At 40.9% G+C, this 24,297-nt stretch overlaps 1 protein-coding gene across 1 annotated transcript; it reads left to right on the top strand.

Moving 5' to 3' along the window:
- The first annotated feature begins 352 nt into the window (after nt 1–352).
- gas2l1 (growth arrest-specific 2 like 1) lies at nt 353–24,189 on the top strand. The gene is made up of 5 exons (XM_030142837.1): nt 353–1,585; nt 10,342–10,449; nt 15,752–15,848; nt 16,687–16,987; nt 19,479–24,189. Exons 1-5 carry the CDS (start codon nt 887–889, stop codon nt 21,529–21,531), a joined length of 3,258 nt encoding a protein of 1,085 aa, XP_029998697.1. The 5' UTR covers nt 353–886; the 3' UTR covers nt 21,532–24,189.
- Nucleotides 24,190–24,297: the final 108 nt, after the last annotated feature.

The raw sequence follows: 24,297 nt of genomic DNA, 5'->3' as shown, positions 1-24,297 counted from the left end.
CTGCGCTCTCCGAGTGCTTCCAGTTAATTATTCAATTTGACCTGTTTTAACAATTGAGGTTTTTTATAAGTGATTAGGGGCAGTAAAAAAGATTGATCACATGACCTGTTGATGCATAATCAATAACCAGCAATCATTGATTTCTGATTTTGAGTCAAATTTTAGACCTTTTGACGCTTAATCCTTTCTGTTTGGAGGCTAATGTGTTCTATCTATATATCATGGTGATAAATGGTTACTTTAGGATTCTAAATAAAAGGGTTAATGCAGATCTGGTGAGTATGGGGTTAAGTTTTCCTCCTCCGCCTAACGTTGATCCTTCATAATGGGATGTGCCACCGAGTCGCTGTGCTGGTCTAAAGCTACTGCAGGTCAACATATTCAGTGCAAGAGGCGGCGCAACATGGGCTGAGCCTATTTACAGCGAAGATGAGCAGAGGACTGTGCTGTTTCAGTGGTCGTGATTCCATCGATGAGGAGCCGTTTCACTCCCACACCGTCATGGTGACACGTGGATTTTTGTGGGGAAGGGCACCCACCGAACACCCGGCGGATTAACCTGTCTTCTGGTGGGAGTGCGTCCAGGACTGTTGCGTTTTCATTCCCACTCCACGTCTTAGCGATGCTCTCATTAAAGGAAACTGGTTTGGCACAGACATCCGGAAAACGCATCCATGCGCCACGGCAACTCCGCATCACGATATGCCTGTGACAATACAGAGCTCGGATTTAAGGAGCTCCGGTAAGAAACCACACATGCAGATCGGCATGGGTGCGTCAACACGGTTATTTCCCCGTATTTTGCCGATGGGGCTTTGGAGCGCAGCTGTGCAATGAGACAATTGGGAATTATCAAGTAGACTTTATTGATACATAATCCGACAATATGGCTGATCAGAGCAACATCCAGTCCGCCGCTTCCAAGAGTATCCGGCCCTTTAAATCCAGTGAAGAATACCTGTACGCAATGAAGGAGGATCTGGCGGAATGGCTCAACACTCTGTACGACCTGGACATCACTGCGGACACCTTTATGGATGGGCTGGGGACGGGCTGCGCCCTGTGTCGGCACGCCAACAACGTCAACCGCGCTGCGCAAGACTTCCAGCTGGAATACCCGGAGGCTGCACAGTCCATGAAGGTGCCATCTAAAGATGTGGTCTTTCAATCGCGCAATGTTGTCCCCGGCTCGTTCCTGGCGCGAGATAATGTGTCCAATTTCATCAGCTGGTGCAGACAGGAGCTCTGGATCAAGGATGTCCTCATGTTTGAAACCAACGACTTGGTGGAGAGATGCAACGAGAAGAATTTTGTTCTGTGTCTCCTTGAGGTGGCGCGACGGGGGGCCAAGTTTGGCATGTTGGCCCCCATGCTGATCCAACTGGAGGAGGAGATAGAAGAGGAGATCCGGGACCAGGAGGAGAGTCTGCGGATCGATACTGGGGAGCCGGCTGAGCAGAGCCCCCCCAGCAGGTGTTTCAGTCGCAAAGAGAGCACTCATAGTGTGGAGGATGAACCTGATCCAGAACCCTTCATCTGGCAGCAGAAAAGAGTTTTATGTGACATGCGAAATTTGGATGAGTTGGTGAGTTGCTCTGAGATTAAGAAAAGATTGATACAATAACAGTATTCATTAGTAGCATCATGTTACAAGCTGTTTGTCATAACATCATAATTAGGCCCAAGTCCCAAATTACTTGTAAGAGCTCTCATTAAAAAAAAAAAATTGAGCCACAGACATTGCTTTTGTTCTATTTCATGCTAAATGTGAATGCCCTCTTTCACAATCTTCCCAGAACAAAAAATATCCAGTGCTGTTTTCTCTGGCACTGTTCAGTATGAAGCAGACCAAATATGGCCCATATCCCTCCCTCAGTGAAACAGGAAAGTGCCAAAAGTGAAGCACCCTCTCTGAAAATAACATGTTCATGCAATGAAGAAGGCATGCTCTGCAGATTCTCTGAAATGTGTGCGTACATGCACCATAAACAATAGACTAACCTGTTAAATTCCTGCTCACCTGAAAGGTCAGTGTGTGCTTCACCCAAATTCTTGTTTTCTCCCACAAGAGATCTCTGGAAAGTCACAGGTCAGATGAATGACATTTCTCTTGCATTCTTGTTGAAATGTCAGCTCAGTCCTTACATGTTTGCCTGAGGTAGAAGTGCATTTTTCACTTCTAGCGTCAAGTCAGTTATGGTGCAAGTATAATGAGCTGCAGACAAGGAACACATTTAATTAGACACCATTTCTGCTGTGTGTTTTTGTTTTTAAGATCCATAAAACATTTCTTGTCTTGTGGACCTCCTGTTAATTGTCTCATCAAAGTGGTTGACCTTTGCCATGGCCTGTCAGACAGCAGCACATGACAGAGTTAACAATCCCATTAGACCAAAGCTAGTGAACAGACAGACATACAAACAGGACCTCAGGACATGAGTGGGGACTTATTATTTTCTTGTAGATGAGAAAAACAATGCAAGTCTTTCACACTAAAAATGTGAGATACAGCAGGCGGTCACACTCATGCCAGCCGGGCAGCAGAGCAGAGCTGTGCTTTGTGACCTCCATGGACAGAAATAGGAGGATGTACGTATTCAGACTGAGTCCACACAGACTCACTCATATGACTACCCAGGATTATCCAAGGTGACTGCTTTTAAGTACAAAAAAACCCAAAACACTGCAGAACATCAGAGCGTATGCCTGTCTTTTACCTTGTCTGTCATCTGCACTGACACATACCTCAACTCACACAGAGTACAGTCACCTCCATCAGACAGCGAAGGCCAGACACATTTCACGGGTTTGACTGATTTAGAAAGTGGCATTCCCAGTCATCATGTATCAGCTGAATAAAATCTCCCCTCTTTCCAGTGTGTCTGTACTGCACTGAACAGGCCACATCAGCAGCACCAGCTCTTTGAATGAGAAACCACAGTGGCTATTAAGGATATGTAGATGGAACAGTATCAATGGTGTTTCCACTGTTAGCTAAGTTGTATTAATACATCATGTCTAATAGCTTTAACTGTTATTCCTCATTTTGTGGGCTAGACTGTGAGACATACTTACGTAGAATATCTGTGGAGAAGAAAATGAATAGCAAATCCAAATTGCTTAATGGTGTGATCAGTATCTTTTCAATCAGCACCTCATTTAGTTCTCACTGTGAGACGTAAGACCATTCATAACATCAGTCACAAGTTTATCCTGCAGAGTACTTGTGCGGTCTCTCTTGCATTTCTCTCTAATGTAGTAGCCTTACAAGAGATTAGTGTCCCTTAATTGCTGGAAACCTCATCTCTGGTAGTCATGAGAATCTGACAGAGAGAAGGAAAGTTAAAGGGGCTTAGTTGCATTGGTTCACAGCTGTGACACCACCAGACAGTTTGTCTGCTGTTTGTAGTAGAAGGACATGTAAATAGTCTGTGTTCCATATTAGCATTTCCACATTTTTTCACACAATCACCTCAATAAAAACATGCTCTCCGATGACTTTATTTTCAATCTGCTTTTGAAAATGCATAATTTATCCACCTATTCATAAAGTACTTCTTCATATCCAATTGCTTTATTGATTAAATGTCGTGAATTAATTACCAGAGCATTAACTCCCACAGAGATGCATGCCCAAGCCTCAGAGGCAGAAAGAGAAATGCAGCAAATGTTCAGCTTTCATTCAGTGATCATATTTCCAGTGTAACATTTCAATTTGATTCAGCAGTGGAGTCTGGATAACAACCATTTTATCACTTTTCACAACATGGACATAACATGTAAACCCATATTGGATTAACCCATAAAGACCCAAACATCCAATGGCAACCAAAATCATCTACTGATATAAACTGTTTAATACCAGTCAATCCATTAATCCTATCAATACATGTAAATAATTGGTGTAAAATGCAGTTTGTCATCTTTTAATGGTCATCATATATGACCCATTTGGACATTCAGAGGCTCTGTAATTACCATGGAAACACTATCATCTTCCACAACACTGATTCACCAATAAAACCCATGGAGTTGGATCAATGACAGTGGATGGAGACACTTGGTTTATGTTCAGTTAACGATATAATTTACTGAAAAAGTTGCTTTTTCCCTTCATTTTCTCTGTTTTTGACATAACATTCAACTTTAATTTGAGCTTTTATGGACAGCAATTATAATCGGTAAATTAAATATAGGAAAATACAGGATTTTCACTTAAGAATTCAAAATACTGAGCATAATATTAAAATAAATGGTGATAAATCTCTTAAGAAAAGTTAAAAAATAAGAGAGCTGCCACAAAAGTAGCACTGGGTCTTTATGGGTTAAAACAAAAGTGGAAAATTTGATCTATGCATTATTAATGTATTGATGTCCACTGAGTACTTTATGTCAGTATCTACCAGAGGAACACTCCTGTAAGCCTTCAACTCAAAAGCATCTCCATATTGTTGTTTGTTTGGTAACAGTGTAATCTAATGTACATTGTTTGGTACTAAGATGGTTAATCTTGTTGAGTTCAACAAGACAATGTAAGTGCAGTTATAATAGGATTATGTGTCTTTATTCCACTGTCCGTAGTGTGTTCTAACATTCAAAGTACTAATAAGCCCGTCCGAGGTCATCTAGTTAATTCAGCCATCTGTGAAGGTGGATTCATCAAAAATAGCTAATTAAATGTACCACAGTTGTTAATATTGCTTTAACAAACAGTAAATTATATGTTTTCACTCATTTATTGGACTTAGTGTGATAAGTACAGTGTGATTTTATAAGCAAGTATTAGGTGTTTTATGTGATGAAAAGCCACTTTACTTTTGTGGTTAAAACAAACATTGATGCAAACACTCAACACTATGTCTTCCCACTGATCTGACGCTGTATGTGATCTTACTCATCTCATTCTGGAATGACTCGCCACTAAAGTTGAGGAAGTGACTGGCGTCTTATTTCCTTCATCACAGTATGAATCCGTCATTAAATGTTCCTTTTTCCTCTCCTAAAGACATATTTTCACTGGAGTGTTAACAACAGCAGCTGGCTTACATCTTTGTATACGTCCACATAAAGTTTATCCTTTGCATTAGAGGATTTCATATCACCACTGGAAAGGATTATGACAGGGACTTTGATTGAATCTGTGTCTTCCCATACGTTATGCCTCAAGCAGCTGAAGCCAATGAAGCATGTTTATGTGGCTATAAGAATAACCTTTGTGTATGATTTTTAGGTCTTGCTATATTACTTGATCGCTCATCAGTGAACACCAAGCACATTTAGTCCTGGGGGCACAATGGCTATACAAACTGGCATACATACTGTCTAATAATTCTGCTTACTGACCCCATGTTGAAGTCTAATTGTTCAAATGTTTATTGTATGCATCAACTCTTATACACTTCGTAACCATAAAGATAAGACCAGAGGAGTCTTATAGCTTTTATCACCTTCTTTTTTATGTATGGTCACTCTTATAAACTGGTTCATGTCTCTTCTCACCCCAGGCTCTGACATTCAGCCCTTGTTTAGTTCATACATGTGCAGACCACCATCCCATCCCCCACCTCTCTCTATGGTTTACATGCTAAAGCAAAGGGCAGGACAGTATGTTTTGTTGGTGGTATGGATGAGGTGAAATGAATAGTCTGCTACTGTTGCCTACAAAGTAATCAAAGGTTTTCATCTGAAAGACGTTAGGTTGCACACCAGCAGGGCAGAGGGGAAAGAAATGGGCGTATTATCCCTTTTATAGACCTTTCTCTATTAACCTTATGCTCTATTTCATGTATTCAGGAAATGAAAAAAGGGGTAGTAGACAACAGATACTGTGCCTACAGTGACTTTACTGTACACTCTGTTAAACCTGACTGGAATGGATGTTACCGTAGGAGGGTAAGCGTGAGCGAGCTACAGTAGAGAGAGAGCCAGAGTGAGAGGGAAAAGTAGGTCATCATGCTTTGCATTGGGTCACACTCAGGCTTTGCTGAGAGAGCATTGCATCCTTCACTGTCTCCTTCTTGAGCCCCCAGTGTTTTGGAAGTGTTATTGTATTTTCCTCTGTACAGTAACAGCACAGAACAGATATGTCCTCTCATTTTTTCCCCTCAGAGCACAGCGCCAAAAGAGCTAACTCAACACTTTAAATGCTTTATGTCTTTATTGCAGCATTTAATATCAGCTGATCATTTGCATGAATAGAATTTAATTGGGTGTTTATGTGAATAGGCTTCTGTCTGTGGAACTGCTTTTGGTTATTTTATTTTCTGCATCAGCCTGTAGCCTCGTGAAACTGGTCTCAGGTGTAGACTATCATGTCCTCCGGAGGACATCAATTCCTCTAACCTTGGTTGTCACACAAAGAGTGCTGAGTGTTGTTGTGCCTCATCGCAGCAAACCGGCAAATGAGGTAGACAACAGCCTGATCTTTAAGTGCCCACAATGAATGATTACTTTGTTGTTTGACTGATGCAGTTATTCACCTCATAGTTCTTGATGTCCATTAGATTTCTTCATCCTCCCAGCTCCCGATGGGCTGTTTGTCATGTGGCCAAGAGATAGATATTGATTTCCAGAGCGAGGCAGAGACCTGCTGTGGAGCCAGTGATTACATTATTCTTCCAGCTTTTACAAACTACACAGGTTATAAGAAATGTATAGGCATGTTATTGTTTCATAATAGCAGCATATTGCATTTGTTCTCACTCTGAAACGGCTCTATTATTCGACCCTTTCTCTCCACGCAAAGCAGTGGTATTAACTGACATACCTGACCCTAAGGCATTTATCTATGTCTGCTTTTTCCTTCTATCTCTGCTGGTCTGGCCCGTTCAACCAGCATGCTAATGGTTTCTAAATACTTGAATTTCCATCATCTCAGACTGTTCTCCCCCCCTCAGGCTACTGACTCAACACAATTAGACAAGAAATTTATTCAAACATTCATCACCTCCTCAGTCCCTTCAGGTTATTCCAAGGCATAATTTGTGCAAAGGAATCTGTTTTGTACTGAAGAGATGTAGAGTGGTCATTTAAAGAAGTCATCCTGAGTCCTGGACCTTAATCAGGGGTTTTCCTGATGACCCAGATGAAGACCTCTAGCTGACACACGTTGGTCTAGCAATAACCTTGTTCTATATGCTTTATAAATATGAGCTCTTTACATTTTATTCCTCCTTTATGCACCTTGGAAGTAGGTAAAGTTGTGCCAGAACCCCTGCGCTGCTCCTCGTGTAGAATGATTATTTACAGAGGAGTCGTATATTCAAGCTGTCAGGTCAGTGTTTTAGTTAGGAGTCGAATTCTGGCATGTAGCTGTTTTCAGAGTGTGGGAATACTGACTTATAGGTGGTGAAGCAATAATGCTTCAGTTCCAAAAAATGTTCCTCCTGCCAAGAAGATGCCCCCATTGGCCGGGTTTTCATGTGCTTCCATGCTTATCTGATGTTACGGCGGTTAAATCTCAGTCTCCAGTAATGACAGAAATCCCTAAGGCAGAACCAAAGAGAAGATTCCTGTTCTCTCATTTTTTTGTAATTCACCTTGAAAAAGCACTGTATTTACTTTACTATATAATTTTTAATCCACCTTTGAAATTACTGGATATTCAGCTGTAAACTTCCTTCACTCTACAGTCAGACACTGAAGTCAAATCCTGGGAACGCCTCCTGTAAATTCCTGCAGAATGAGTTGTTGTAATGTTCACATTTTATTGTTGAAGTTTGGCAATAATTATCCTCAGTGTAACAATCATAAAGTGAGCCAGTTACAGCAGGCCAGCACACCTATGTTTAATGAAAACACTAGAGCAAACTGTGTGGTCGCACACAGCCTGTTGACTCACAAGAACTGACAAACTTCAGATGAATGAATGTGTGACTTCTTTGGACACATTTAAACCACAAAACAGAGACCATATTTAATGTATTCACATAATGATACAGACCTTATACATTGTTAAGCTTTATACATACTACTGGTTGCGTAGTTTTGTTGTAACATGTTATTCCACTTATGAACCAGTGAAGAAAATAGGGTATAGAATCTAAACATCTTTATCACTCCCCCTCCCATTTCCTCTGAGCATCCCCAGGGTTTGCTCGGTCCTCTGTATCTCTTCCATGAATGGACCTTCAGATGTTAGATTGTGGCAGGAAGGAAAGGAATGAGGAGATTGTTGACTCACACTGAGAAGATATGACGTGATCTGAGCTGTGGGACACTGAACACAAACTGTATCCTCCTTACATTAAAACTCCTTGGAAACAGACACGAAGTTACTCAAATCGAAGGGAGTGTTTCAGTGTTGCTTTAATGTAAACATCTTGATTTCCATTCACATCTCTGTAATCTTATTTTAAAGGAGATCCAATGTATTCATATTTTAATGGCATGCTCTGGATTGCTAGGTTTTTCTCTTTTCCTTCTCAAACATCTGCAAGTCCAGCTGAAAACATCTCTCATGTGACCTGCATACATCCATAATTCATCCTTAAGTTATTCACTGTCACAGCTCCACTTCCGCATGTTTCCTGCGTGACCTTGCCTTTCTCCTCCCACTCTATCTCATTCTGTGTTTGTGATAGTATGTGTGTTTTGGTTTCTGTGAGTCCGGGTGTATTCATTGTTGACACAGTTAAGACTGGGGAAGGGCACACATTTATGTCGAATGCTCCACAAAGTAAATACTTAAAACGTCTGAGCTGCTATTGACTGGCTTATTAGAAAAAAACATCCTGCTGTTTGTTTCACGAGACTCTGTGTGTAAATACTTCACCTTCCCTCTGGAAGAAAGCTTATGGCTTCAGCTGAACAGCGCAAGGGCAGTCAAGGGCTGAATGGCTGTACTATAGCAAGAATGAAAAAAAAAAAACAAAAAACTGTACAGTTATAAAAAGGGAAGGGTAATGCTGTGTGTGTCTGTTACCATAGCAGTCTTTCCATTAAGTCACTGGCTGGGGTTTTTTCCAAACAGCTCGTCCACCTACAGTCTGAGTGACAAAGTGGACTCTGTGAGAAAGAGGGCACAAGCAGAAATAGAAATGTAAGCATAACAAAGAAACTGAGGGTGAATAAAGGTCTCTTTAGCCTGCTATAAATAAAGTCTAGATAGACAATAAAGCAGAGTGTTATTAAAGAGGATAGCGGATAGGCATTGGCAGGTGAGAGGGAGAACAGAGAGGCAGGTGAGCTGCTGTGTCTTAGCACTGATACTACCCTCTTTAATAAGCATGAGGTAGAAAGAAGGCTGCTATTTCAAGAAAATAACCGGGTGCCTCCTTAATCTCCTAAATGCACCATAATGTAGGTGTTGTAGGCACAGGGGCTCACATACACCACAAGTCAGTCATATCCCTTGAGCTTTGTATACATCATGAAAGGGACTATAAACAGTCAGAGGGTGGGAGCTCACAACCAGGAATTTCCTTCTGACATGTTATTTCATCCCTTAAATATAAATTAATGCTTTGTACAGTGGCCACCCCAGCAGTACAGTACATGTCCATGTCCTACTCATATCAGCGCAAGCATTATTCTTCTTCCTGTCCTTTTCCCTGTCCACTTTGTTTCTGTACTTTCTCTCACTCTTGGTCCCTCCATTCAACAAGTGGCCACACGCCTTTGTCTGAGAGAGACGCCAAGAAAAACATCAAAGTTGGCCAATCCTGTAAGAGCCTGCACCGTCTGTGCAGTGCAGGCAGATCTCACTCCACCCTGCAGTTGTGTTTGACTCCAGTTGCCTAATAAGCAGCCCAGACCACAGCAAGGGCACCGGCTCCGACTCTCTCGATCCAAAACCCATCTGGCAGCAAAGGCCTGCTGACATCATCACCACTAGTCTGGTGGTTTTTCAGAGCTGTTTCTGCCCTGTCTTGATGATGTCACAACCAAAAACACTGTCATGCAACAGCGCAGAGAGGGTGAAACACACAGTATTCATTAGTATGTCCACATATGTATTCCTGTGCTTTTGTGACACGTTGCGGTGTAGTAAATGTTCTTGAGAGATGAGATGCTTTTAATGTGGTTACAGAAAAGGGGCGGGGCTCTCATTTAGAAGGAGTAAGTGGAGACAAAAGTTGACAGGAAGATGACGCACACTCCAACACCCACATGTGCTCATGTATCTACCCTGCTCATTCCTCACACCATAAAACAGCCATTGTGTTGCTGACACATAGCACTGAGGACCAGCAGCATGTTGGCTGTAGATATGTGACTAATTAATGACATCACACATGAGTGGTGAACTGAACAGGAAGGGGTCACTGTTCCTCTCAGGTGTGTCTGTGTCATGTTTGTTTGCTCTGAATTTAACATTCATGCCCTGTTTTTTTTTCTCAGGTGCGTGAGATCCTTGGTCGGTGTTCCTGTCCTGCTCAGTTTCCCATGATCAAAGTGTCAGAGGGGAAGTACAAAGTGGGAGACTCCAGTGCATTAATCTTCATAAGGGTGAGTCTCCACTATCAAGCACAAAAAAACTGTCACTAAAAACCATATTTAACACATTTTGTGCGCCTGAAAATGTACAAGATAAAACACGTAGATTAAAATAATAACTGGAATAGCACATACCTCCTAAGGCCCAATCTCACAATGTAGAAAAGGTGATACAAAAATTCCACCCTCAGCCCCATTTTATGGTCTGCTCTATAATTTAATGGGTTTGTCCTTGGCCCTACCCCTCCAATGGGTCTCATGAAAGTTAGTGCAGTTGTTTTTACATATTCCTGCTGGCATACAGATAGAAGTTGCAGGCATATATGCAGTCTCCTTAATGGAGGATTTATACTTCCCTTAGAAAAATCCTTGTGATTTAGCAATTTTAAAAAGCTACAAATAAAACACAGTGATCAAATACTAATGAATCACCTGCACTCATATTTTACTCTGAGATTTTCTGTTTTGGGCAACAACATTAAACATAAGGTACTTATTCAGAGGGAAGTTTTACTGCTAACTGTATACATTTAATAAAAGAACAAATGCCCTTTATACTTAGTGACTTTAACTGAGAGGATATTCCTTATAATCATATTTTTCTGAACATCAGAAGTCAGATGAGGCAAGAAGCATGAGAAAAAACAAAGGTGAAAAGCAAAAATATGACTCTTCCAGTCATCCATTGGCATAAGATCTCCCAGATCACTATAATCAAAATGAGGACAGAAGCTGTATAACATAATGAAACAAACTGTGATACCTATTGAAGTATTTTTCATGTGTAGGTGTATATATTTAAGGTATTTTTGGCACATAACAGAGGAAACTGCAAGTGCCTGCAGTAATTGCACGGAACCATACGGTGAAGGCATCTGGCCTATCTTGTCTCAAGGAAAACAGGACTATGCAGCAACAGATAAATAAATTAGCTGTTTGGCTGCATCAGCACATGCTGCAATATTTTATATGCAACAGCACTGTGATTTTTCCTCCATCCTTAAGTGTTTACAAACTGCTTACTGCTGGCTCTCTCACAGGACTCTACTTTTTTCCACTGAGACATAAATAGAGCTTTTAGGTCATTTCCTGAGTTGGCCCTTATCTCGACTGTTGCATGTTTCTGCTGGACTATTTGTCTCATTTTCACTGTAAGAGCTGCCACTGTACCCACATGAGGCCTCCCAGGACCAGGCAGGAAGGATTGGTATATACCAGTGATCGATTTGGTCTCACTTACCTAAAATGTACCCGAGCCAGATTAATGGACTCTCTGGAAGGCATTCCAATTTGTCTGATCTTACAGGATAAGTCCGCCTGACTCTCAGCAATGTCAATATTTCTTCACTTAAACAGCACCAGTCAGTCGAGACAAGGTGATACGATACATAGTATGTGTTGAAATGTTTGGTCTTTGTCTACATTTACAGTCTGCAAGTGTACGTTTTTAAGTTTGAGTTATATTAGAAGACCTTTTAAAGCAGTAAAACATCCTTCACTTCAGGCAAAAATATAAATACTTTACCCATTTCCTAACCAGTGATAATTTTCTTACAGTCAAGTGCATTGTGTGTGATGTGAAACCTCGTATCTGTTTGTTGGAGCAGCCATTTTAGCGTGACAGATGTATTTAAATAGCCCTGTTTGGAGATTGGGAGTGTGTCTGTGTTTGTGTATGTGTGTGTCTGAGCCTTTGCTTGTCAGATTAGCTCGCTTCATACCATCTCCGCCTTCTCCTGATTCCTCAGTGGGGATGTCGGTGATTATGCATATGCCCGGGCAGCTACAAGTGCAGCCAACACACTTCCCTTATTCTTATGAGGGGGAGAAACGGGCTGCGGTCTTTAAGGCCATCCCCCCCCCCCCATTCATCTGCCAAAGCTCTGGGGCTGACCAAAGGGCTGAAGTGGAGAAAGCAAATGGGCGAATGGACCGTATGAACAGAGGGCGAGTTAATAAGGTGTCTTTGTCCCCGGGGAGGTTGATTCTTAAAGGGAGGAGATGCCCTCAGTTGTGGGGACACAACAGCTGAAGTGACCCATGTGCTTAATTTGTGAACTTATGAGCAAGATTTAAGAAGAAATTGGTGCAACACGCCCCCGCTATGATGACAAGAAGTCTCTCTGTTCACTGTTGCCATAGAAACAAGGACTGGGCCTCAGTGCACTGGTGAAGCACTGATACCCCCTCAATGGTTTGGAAATCAGGCAGCTGAGCCGCAGATCTAAAGTAGAACATGATCTCTAAATATCCATCGAGCTTGGTGAGACTCCTCAGCAGGACAGCAGCATCATAAATTAAGTATGCATAATGTTTTAAGCTTTTTGGATTTGGAAATGTTAGTGTAGGGTGCAGTAATGTTCTTTCTCTTCCGTATTGTGTTGTAAAATAACTGCTTTCCATATACTGTAGTAAAGCATATATCTGCTTTTGTCTTAACAGTGCATACAGTAGACCTTGGCTTTGGAATATCACATGATGTCTGTGATCTGATATTTTATATTTCATTAAAACTCAATACAGGGATTATCATCATCGCATGTATTATCAATTCATTAAATGACCAAAAGACTTTAAAGAAAGAATATGCAGAGCAGACAGAATAATATTCAATAACAATTAGAAATGGACATTTATCCTAATTAAAAAGGTCATATGCATGGATGTAAATGAATCAATCATAATAGATACACCATTCAGGCTGCATATCCAGAAACAATTGAAAAACATTTTTTTCCGGGATGCACTAACATATCAACTGGATGTCAATAAAAGCCAGTGTCAGCCTTGTTGACTGTCACTGGTTTATCAGTAAATAACTATGATGCCAGACAAGGGTTTTTTTCGTGCTATATTGTCATTGAATATGTGCTTATTGAAAGTTTATTGAGTTGAAACAGGTGAAATGCTTTAAAACAGCTCAGATATTTGTCATGAAAACACCTTTGTGGCCCTGGCACTGAAGGGAGATAAATGAGATCAAATATAAACAAAAAAACAAACAAACAAAAAAACACTGATGTAAGCATCAGCTTAGTGGTTATTTTAAACAATGGTGCTGGTATTTTTGCCGACACGTCTATATTAAATTGTCAGAGACTCAAATGAGTGATTATAAACAGATTCACTGGTGACGGCAGATCTAGTGTATGAACTGCTTAGACACAGCAAAGTATACTTGCTGTGTTGACAAATTCCAGATGCAGCGTTTTGTTTGTTAGCAGATCTTTGTACTGCTTTTCATTTTGTAAATTTAAAGTTATTAAAGCTAGAAATATGGCAAAATATATACAGCTTTGAATTCAAAGGACAATGTGATATACTTTCACGCAAAAAAACAATGGGAGAGAGACCTGCAAGAGGAAATACCAAAAGAGATATGGTCAGAGGGATGGAAGTCTCAAAGTTACACAACAAACTCGCAAACCTGGAGGGATTTTTGTTGGAAATGTCTGGTCCACTTCTTTATAACACCTGTATGAAAATCACATTTTTTTGGTGTTCAGTTTTCTTGCTGGAGGGAGTGCGAATCACTTGAGGCAGCTCAAGCACATGTATTCTGGTCCTGTCCTGAAATTGTTGGCTTTTGGGGAAATATGATCAAACTGATGTATTTGGCTTTTGGTATTCATTTTGATATGTCAGTGGCTACTTTGTTTTTTAGCATTCCCCCAGAGGAATTTTGGAAAAGTGATGTATATCTGCTTAGACTACTGCTGGCCGCAGGCAAAAAAAGCCATCACCAAATATTGGCTAAAAAAGGATCCTCCCTCAATCTCCTTGGTAATAAAAATTGTCAATCATATCCATTTAATGGAAATGATGACCCACAGTCTCCGTCTACAACAAGATAAGGGTGTAAAGTATTGGAAAAAATGAGACTTTTTCATTCAGTTTATGGACAGTAAACAGTAGGTAAATGTCTGAATGTACCTGTGACCATTTCTCTGTTTGTTTTGTACCTTTTACTATAACAAATAAGACACAAAGTATATATATATATATATATATATATATATATATATATATATATATATATATATATATATATATATACATATATATATATATATATATATATATATATATATATATATAGAGAGAGAGAGAGAGAGAGAGAGAGAGAGAGAGAGAGAGAGAGTGAGCGAGAGAGAGAGAGAGAGAGAGAGAGAGAGAGAAAGTTATGCTATAAATATGATGCGTCATGTGGCCCTGCTCTCAACTACCAGCAGATGATGGTCATTTAGCGTCGGACACTAAACCTGTTACTGACATGAAGCCAAAGCATTGGAGAGTAAGCAGTTTAAACTCTCAGGTCTGATAGAGATAAGCAGATCAGCTGTTTTGACAGATTTGATGTAGTCAGGGAGCAAGGCAGATGAAGAGACTTGTAGTGGATTGGCAGTGATTGTATTATATTAGATAAAAGGTGGCACATGGTATGTCTGCAGCCTATCTTGTCACATTGAAAGATCCAGGGATGAGATGCCATGCTGCATGTGATTTGGTGAACATATCCTCTATGCCAGCCCACACAGATAACATTATGGCTTAGCCTTGCCTGCCCTCTGTGACACGAACACAACCTTCTCAGCATGTGGCTGGCAGACCCTGTTACCTAACCTTAGGCAGTGGATGCATCCACGGGACTGTCACATCAGGCAAACGTGATGCTTCAGTGAAGGCGGCCTCTGCCTGGAGGGACTGAGACTCTTTGGTCTGATCTTGTGGATGTGTGAGCCTCACTGAGCAGAAGTGAGTAGGATGTGACATACCCACCAACCCCCTCTGTTGTGGCCATCTAGCCCCTTTGCCTCTGTGATGCTCTACTGTAAAATGAGTGGAGGAGAGGACAGCAGGGGGGAGTTGTTACCATGCTAATTCACCCTGCTTCCCTCTGAAAACACAGGGAAACCAGCTGAGAGGCATGAGAGTGGGAAGCCAAAAAAGAGTGTCTTTCACAGCATTTGGGTTCTTTATTATGCTACCGTTCTCTGTTTAATTGTGAGTTGGCATGGCAATGAACAGCCCTCGTAATGGCAGCAGCTGGGGGTGATACAGGACACAGTGGAGGGATGGGGGAGGGGGAGACAGGGGCACAGGCAGGGGTGCATCTTGCTGTTATGTAACACTGAGGGCCCGCCAGCCTTTAGCAAGCTGCCCCACTAGAGGAATTTGCATATCTATTGTCTTAATCTGCAGTATGCATGTGTGTGGTAATGCAGCATTTAAAAAGTTTCATCCATTTTACCTTGGCGTGTATGTCACTTTCTGTTTATCTACTAAAGTCTGGTTTTCTCTTTTCTCCCCTCAGGTCCTTCGTACTCATGTGATGGTGCGTGTCGGAGGGGGCTGGGACACATTAGAGCACTATTTGGATAAACATGACCCTTGTCGCTGTGCAGCTTTTGGTGAGGTCATTTCCTATTCCCTGTTAGTCCCAAACAAAACAACTACTTAAAACACAACTTCATTGTTGTGTGTTGCATAATTCATAAACTCTCTACCTCATAATCTATTTAATGTTTATACCTGATGTGCTATTTTCATATATTGTGTGAAAAATTTGACAGATAAAACGAATCTTTCTATATCATACTGAATCCATCCCAAACTCCAGGCCAAAGTCATGATTGAATGAAAGTTGGATAAAAGTATGTTAGAAGAAATATGCAGTCTCTACTCCCTCCACTACTGCGTGAATCTTAACACCAGAGACTTGTTTGTGCTCATAAACTGAACACCTGTCAACAGTTCAGTATTTTCATCCCCTCTGATTATCAGCACAGTGATACATGCCCTTAAATATGTTGGATGAGACCATTCTTCCTTGTCCATGGGCCCAAACTGCTGCTAAGGGGGTGATGTCCAGGACTGACCCTCTGCTGTGGACAGCTGACATGAGCTGAAATCATAATTGCTGTTTCAATGAGGCCACACTGCAGATCATACCATATTAAGTGATTATGGAAACAGACCTTTGTGTTCTATAAATGTTCTTTAGAAATGATGGGATCATCAGGATTTTGATAGTTAGCTTGTTTCTTAAATGGGAATGTATCTCTCATTTACTGTCTCCTGCCTTTACCTTTACCTTTACCTGTACCTTTACAGCATTGTTGTGATTATTTCAGAAGTATTTCTAGGCCTCTCTTGATGGCTTTTATCCTTGTTGGTGCTGTAGGTGTTTATAAAGGCTGTCTGATAATGTCATTTAAAGTTCATCTAAATATGTATCTGTATCCCCAGCTCACCGCTACCACCAGGCCAAAGCCAGTGGCCAAAGTCAGGGCGCTCAAAGCAAATCTTCGAGTGCACACTCTTCTCGCTCTACTAGCCCAGGTCCACACTGGCGAAATGATGGCATTGCACCTTATAAACCTCCTGACAGACGCAACGTAGAGCCACCATCAGCTCCATGTGCCTCCAGCCGACCTGGTCGCTCTCAGAACTCCTCTGTTCCCACTGAGGTCGACAGTGGCATGGCACGCAATCTACTCCCACGGCCGCCACGGGATCGCTCAGAACCCCGTCACTTTAATCCTCTCAGGTGAGTATCTACGTAACTGTGTGGATAAGAGTGTGATCGTGATAAGTAATTAATCTCTCACAAGCAGGCGGGCAGGGCATGTTCAGTTTTTCCTGTTTGCTCTTTGGTGCCATTGGGATAGCAACAAGATGAAAACACACACAGAAACTATACATGCGTACACAGCAAATGCACATGCCAGGAAGCCACAGCTTGGAGCAGAGAAGATTTATCTAATCTCAGGTGACATTGCCCTGATAATTCCATCCCACACAGCCCTGTTCCAGCACCCCCTTGTGGACCAGCACCCTCTTGTGGATACAGGGCAATGACCAAATATGTGTACAGAGCTTTACTGTGACCCTGCTGCCCCCCCCCCCCCCCCCCCCTTACTTTCATTTAGATGATTAGACTATTGACTACCTCTAATGCATAGGGCTCTGTGAAAGCTGTTGGTGTTGTGAAAGTCTCTGGAATCACTTTGAAGGCAGTAACAAATGAAATTAGATCTGTTTTTTCCTAATTCACTTGGAGTGTCATTGTTGGAGCAGTGGCCAGTGTGATGGCATGTTAAGGCTATTATATGCTTCCTTGTCTATGAATATAGAGAGTATCTTTTTGTGGACTCTTTATTGCAGTTTAGTAAAAGGTTTAGTTGGTCACATACTTTCCCTATATGTCAGAGTGTGAGCATGCCTTTGTTTAACACAATTAGGAGCTCAGTGGTGGTTTACTTTGGCTCCTGGCCAATGTGTGGCTCATTTCTGTATTGAGCGATGGCTCAGACGAGACGTCAAGGCAACAGCTCAGTCAAATTAACCCTGTGTGGGTGAGGAATCCCTATTCAGACTAGATGAAGTCTAATCTGACAACTATCCCTAGACAACTGTTGACAGCTAACAGGGGAAGTAGGTCAACAGGTGGGTTGCATGCAGGCTAGTAGCCACGCCTGAGCACATGCAATTCAATTTATTAGGATAACTTCAGAAGTCCTGGATAATAAAACATGAATTTAAAGCACAATTTGTGATACCAGATGTCTAAAAGTACAGCTCAGCATCAACACAGAACTAGAGGCTGATGTGGTTTATAAACTGATTGCATGCTCTTCTAATACATGGAGACTAGACAACACAAAACTCTGGCCGTTATATTTGTGATAATCAGCTCATTTTATGTTACTATAAATCTGATCACCACTTAAGTTTCATTCAGTTTTATATAATCTATTTTATTCAGTTCACTGTATAATGCATGCATTTGTACTCATCAAATCTGTCTATATATGCTGTTGCTGTAAGTGAACAGTTAAGATGATTATAGAAGTAAACCTGATGGTCCCACCAGTGCGTGACAGTGGAGTGTGGTCTAGTTGAGGAACAGCAGTGCAGTGTGTTGGGTCAGAAAATCTGCAGGAGCTCTAATCCTCCCTCCACTTGTTCTCATCTTCCCTGTAATCCCCCTGGCTGTCATGGCCCACTGTTCCAAGAAACATCAAGATTTTGGTCAGTGTCAGGTTCACAAATCCTCATCATTGCACATTACATGTAATATTTACTGTAAATCTGTAGCTGGCTTGGAAAGTGAATAATTGAAAATAAGTAAACCATACTGAAAGCAGTGGTGGAATGGAAAGTACTTTCACTCAAATACTGTGCTTAACTACACATTTGTATTTTCATTATATGTAACTAACTTTACTCCACCATATTTCAGAGGTAAATGCTGTACTTTTTCCTCCACTACATTGGTCTGGCAGCTTTAGTTACTTTTCATATGATTATTTATATATATATATATATATATATATATATATATATATATATATATATATATATATATATATATATATATATATATATATATATATAAATAATATATATATTTATATTTTCATTATGATTTTTTGAATCCCAATCCGGTCAAGTATAAACCATGTCTCTCCAACATTTTTTTTTACTATTAATTTTTGTGATAACATTAAAGATTACATGTTCTTGTTGAGGTTGATAAAATCTTGTACATCTTGAACTAAATAAACTCTTGAATGCCCCCTTGGATTCACTGGAAAATGCCTGGTCACAAGGTTGAAAATAGGACTGTTTTTCTGAGCTCATGAAAAATCGACTTTTTCTGAAACCCCTTCAAGTAGATAGTTCAACTTTTAACATCTATAACAGTAGAATGCCACGTAGACATTAATACAACAATAATATTACATACGTTGATGTAAGTAAGATGTGGAATTCAGATGTAATTCAAAAGCAAGATTTGAATACTTTTTGTATTTCTCACGAATATATTATAATATTCAATGTGCTATTAAAAAAAGTACATATATATATGTATATATATATATATGTATATATATATATATGTATATATATATATATGTATATATATATATATATATATATATATATAAGTGTAAAATGAAGAGGAGTAAGACAAATGTTGCCCTCTGTACTGTTGGATTGTCATATAATTTCTTTCTTTCATCAATTTGTTGTAGGAATAAGGAGACAATGTTGCCAGTGACAAGGCGTTTGTCTGGTGACAGTGACTCCTCCACAGCTTCCTCTAAGGGAGGAGGAGGAGGAGGAGGAGGAGGGGGGCGATACTCGCTTAGTGGCACCTCAAGGCGCTCTGGTGAAGAGGTGATCCTACTTGTCAACCGCAAAGAGGGGAAACATGTGATTGAGAGGCCTGGAGCTGGAAATCAGAGCTCATCTCTGCGTCCATCTCCTCGTGCACGCAGCCATTCTCGGGAACGCCCTGCACTTGCTCCATTACTCAAACCTAATCCACCACAAGGTTCGTCTGAGGGGGCACGAACACCACGCACAGAGAGGGGACGATCCCTTGGAAATGAAGGCCCGAGGAGGCTTCATGCTCCACGGTCACACAGTCAGAGTAAGTTGCCCAGCCGTACTAGATCCAGCGATGCAAGCCCAGGGCCTGCCTCCCGCTTCAGAGATCCTCAGCCCCCGTCTTCAGACAAACGAGATGATCTTCGGGCCAAGCAAGTACCACCATCGTCTCCTAGAATGGGTGGGCTTACCAAGAGGCAACCATCCTCATGCTCTAACTCGCCTCTCAAAGGGATTCAGAGCAACAGCAGCAGTCCAAGTAAGAAGACTGTAACGACTCCAAGGCCTCCTGCTCCTCGCTCCCCTTCCATCGGAAAAGGTAGACTACTACCACCAGTCACATCAGGAGGCCGACGTTCACCACACTCATCCCCCCGCAATCATCATGGCCCACGGTCCCCTCGGACTTCACATGGCCCTCGCACAGCTGGGCGAGGCCACCATAGGAACTGGTCTGGTCAGGACCGTCAGGAGCCAGAGGAGGATGGACCAGGCTTCGGCTTCCAGATGCTGCCAACGCTTGACCCCCAGAAGGAGCAGGATTTGTATCGCAGCTTTGAGGTGGAGTTCTTGGCTAATACACAGCAGGCAAGGGGAGTGTCCAGTCGAGCTGCAGGAGGAGTGACCCGGCAGGGAGCAGTGACTCAGTTAATGACAGTGGTTGCAGATCCTAATGTTACTGACTCAGCCTATTCCTCCTCAAACTCCTCTAGCTCCTCCCTGAACGTGGGGGCAAAGATCGGAACTTTGCCTGACCTCAGGGAATCCAAGAGAAATCCACGTCACTTTCCACTGGATGACCCCTTGAATTTACTTTATGGACACAATTTTGGAGGACCACACAACTTTGTTCAAGGAGAGTCTGAACACTGGGGGGAGAGAGCAGGAGGTCTGAAGAAGCTCCCAGCCATCTCTAGTTCCATTGAGGAGAAGGAACATCTTTCTTCTTCTCTGCCTGACTCAAACTTTGACAGATTAATAAATCAAGTCCCTTTACAATCTGCTTCCCACTGTAGGAATATGAATGGAGACCATGGAGGTTGTCCTCCTACAGGGGAGCTAACAGACTGCCAGGGTCAGCTCAGTTGGGGAACAGGACCTGAAGGAGACATTCCTCTGCAAAATCACCAGCCAGACTTACCCTATGATGTTGAAAATGGTGATGGCCTCCCACCTCCAGAGGCCTGCCCCTCACCAATTTCTTTACCCCCCTCAGAGGACTGCTCCTTCCAGGATTCTTCAAGTGAAAACTCCTCTATGTGCTTTAGCCTGAGTGAATCCCACTCTGAGACTCCACCACCGTCTTCACCTCTGGCCAATGGAGACACAGATGGAGAAATGTTGCAATCTAGGAAAGAACACAAGAAGACTGACAGGGTATCCCTCATTGGTAAGCACAAGTTGAGACCCAGGATGAGACCTCGCACTGACAATAGACCAGAAAACAGCCCTTCACGTATTCCCACACCAGTCAGCTACAGAGATCTACAGGCTCATGACACGCTCTCCCCGTCCCACACCCCACCATTGTCTCCTCAGAGCTCCCACCCTACTAGTCGTTCAGCCTCCTGCAAGAGTTTGCACCAGGCCTTTGCAGACATGATCCATCCTCACCCATGTTCTCCAGCCATGGGCAACAAAGATTGCTCCTACCCTGGACAGTCAGGGAGCCTTGACACTGAAGCTTGGATGTAGCACAAAACCAGAGGCATTGTTGTCATGAACTGATTACTGACTACTGTGTAAAAAAGACTTCAAACTGGGCTATAGACTGTTTTCACTGCATGTCAAACACTTTTTAAACATAGTTTGTCCTGTGAATAACTGCAGGGGGTTCACATTGCTTTTTGTTTTGCACTCAAGCCAAATTATTTATTATTACCAAAGGAATGGTTTTTAATATTACTTTTACTTTAATTTCAATGTGTGCATGGGGATGCTTTTGCCAATCATATGGTGTTTTTTTGCAAGACTCTAGTTAAATTCTCATGGTTGATACAAAAACAGAGAGATAGAGAGAGAGCATATGTGCTGTCATGTGCCCGCTCAGGGGCATGGTAAAGTGCCAGGATTTTAAGCTGCATCGCTAAAAACAGTGTAAACACTAAACCTGAGTCAGATGGATTGGCTCCCTCTTGTGGTCTACCACATCATCTCTGCTTGCCTTGTTAGTCAAAATACTGGTAACATTCATTTTCTGTCTCCCCACATCAGTGGGCATCATATATAGGGGTTTTTGCTCACTATACTATACTATATTTACAATATACTAATAGGTTAAATAGACACATTCAGTGTTGGTCTGAATTTATGAACTCTACATCCACATTCAGTATCTGTATAGTTGTCCTCTGTTATTAGTGTAAGATGTCACTTTTTCAAAACAAACACTAGATGTTTAAAGAGATTTGTTTTTAAGTGTTTAATGTGTTGCAGTTTTCCACTTTATATTTAAAGCAGTAAAACATTTTAGTGTACTACAGTGTAAAAAAAAATATGAGGAACAGTTAAAGTAATATTACTTTGTGTCATTGTCACTGAAACAGAAATGTTAAGAGTTCTTCCTCTGACCAAACTCTACTCTGGAATACAACTAAATGTCTACATGTATAAGTTTAAGAGAGTGAATGTGTAAATACACGGTGATGTGCTCAATGAGAGATGTGGGTATTTTGTACATAAAAAGGCATTGGTACAATATTATGTACATATTCACTGTATTAGGTTCTGTGCTGCCTTAGCTATGCAACATTGGTGTTGGAAATGCCTTGAAAATCCCCTTTGCCTTAAAATGTATTAGCAGGATAGTTTTGAATGTTTTTGCTCTTTGTCATTAAGATTCATTTAGTAACACTACAATGCCATCAAACAATTGATGAAAATAGAAAATGGAGTTTGAGTGTGAATGTGAATGTGAGGGGAAAAAAGTGAGAATCATTGCCAATTTTTCTTATTTAAATTACACTTGATGTAGATGTACAATTCTTGAAAAAAATCATTTTTATTTATTGCCTGTGTGCTGTTAGTTGTGTTGAAATACAACAAACCAGATAACCTACTTTGCAGATGGATTTCAAAGGCAAAGCACAAAGTGGGATGACATCTAGTGGTGGAAGAAAAAAACATTTTATTCACAGTAAAATGTCATATTGCTTTTTTTTTTTTGGCACAGTACCTTTTTCTGAAGCCAATCAGAGCCAACAACAATGGTATAGAGAATGACTTTGATGGACAAAAAATGACTGTGACTTGAGTGCCCACATGTGTGCAATAGTGCATGAATAATAGATACTGTAACTGGATATTAAGGTTCTCTTGTGGAGTTCTTGCACAGTTTCAGTCCAGGTTCCAGCAACACTACATCTGCTTGGGCAATTAATACATGGACTTTGTAAAATACATATATTTGGAATTAAGGATGTGGGAATTGTGGGGTCAGTGCTCTGTAAAGTCCCTTCAGAAATGTTTTGTCAGTAAGAAATATTGCCAAATTGCTTTTATGCAGTTTTAGGTAAATGTATTTTGCAGTGCACTGACATGGTGGGAGTGTACATATATTTCTGTGTACATACTATGTGAGAAAATTAACAGAAGTGGAGTAAAGGGTCAAGTGATGTTGGTTGTATTTATTTATTTATGAAATTACATTTCACTGGGCTCAAATGACATCTGTGTCCTGAGTGCTTTATGTGAACTATGCGTGTTAAGGGAAATAAGTTGAAATGGAGTCCAACATGTACAAACATCATGCATTTCATTTTTGTCTTACTTCATTAGTACACCTTGAACGGAAGTCTTGTATGAGAACAGAAGTGACTCTTATTAAAAATATACCATTTTGCAAAATTAATAAATAAGGTAATTCAATGCTGACTCATCCTCACTGTTACAAATAATTGATTCATTTTGTTGCTACATATAGGCAGTGTGTCTCTAATTATTAATGTCACCCATATGAACAGATTGTATCAAATATTTTTTTAACCAGTTTATTTCGGCTTATTCTAACACACATATTCAGACAAACTGGCATTTGGAAAAATGATACCAGTAATGTGAACTGTGACTTCATAAAAACATAATCAGTCTCTAAATGTGATCTTTGTGCTGCACAACTTTGCAAATTTAATAAAACTCTCTCTCCTTCTCTCTACCCCGATCAGCAAAATTTGAATGTTTATGATCAGACAATGTTGTTTGCTAATGTTCTTTTCACTAAACTTAAGTTAAATGTACAGATTGCTTGACATTGTGGAATTTGTTTGTATGACATAGCAATACTGCAATATTTCACTGTTTTTTGAAGTTGCAAATACTGTCAAGTTGTTCTTGTAATAAACATTTTTCTCTGCAGTTTGTGTATAAGCCTTGATCATTTTACATGCAGGACTTTTTGCTTGGAGTTGTGTACAAAATATCTTTGCATAAACCTTGAATCATACTGTAACCACGATTTACACG

The sequence above is a fragment of the Sphaeramia orbicularis genome, chromosome 9 (genome assembly GCF_902148855.1).
Source record: "Sphaeramia orbicularis chromosome 9, fSphaOr1.1, whole genome shotgun sequence".
NCBI lineage: Eukaryota > Metazoa > Chordata > Actinopteri > Kurtiformes > Apogonidae > Sphaeramia > Sphaeramia orbicularis.
Note: the sequence above shows the minus strand (reverse complement) of the source record. Positions and strands in the feature narration are given on the sequence as shown.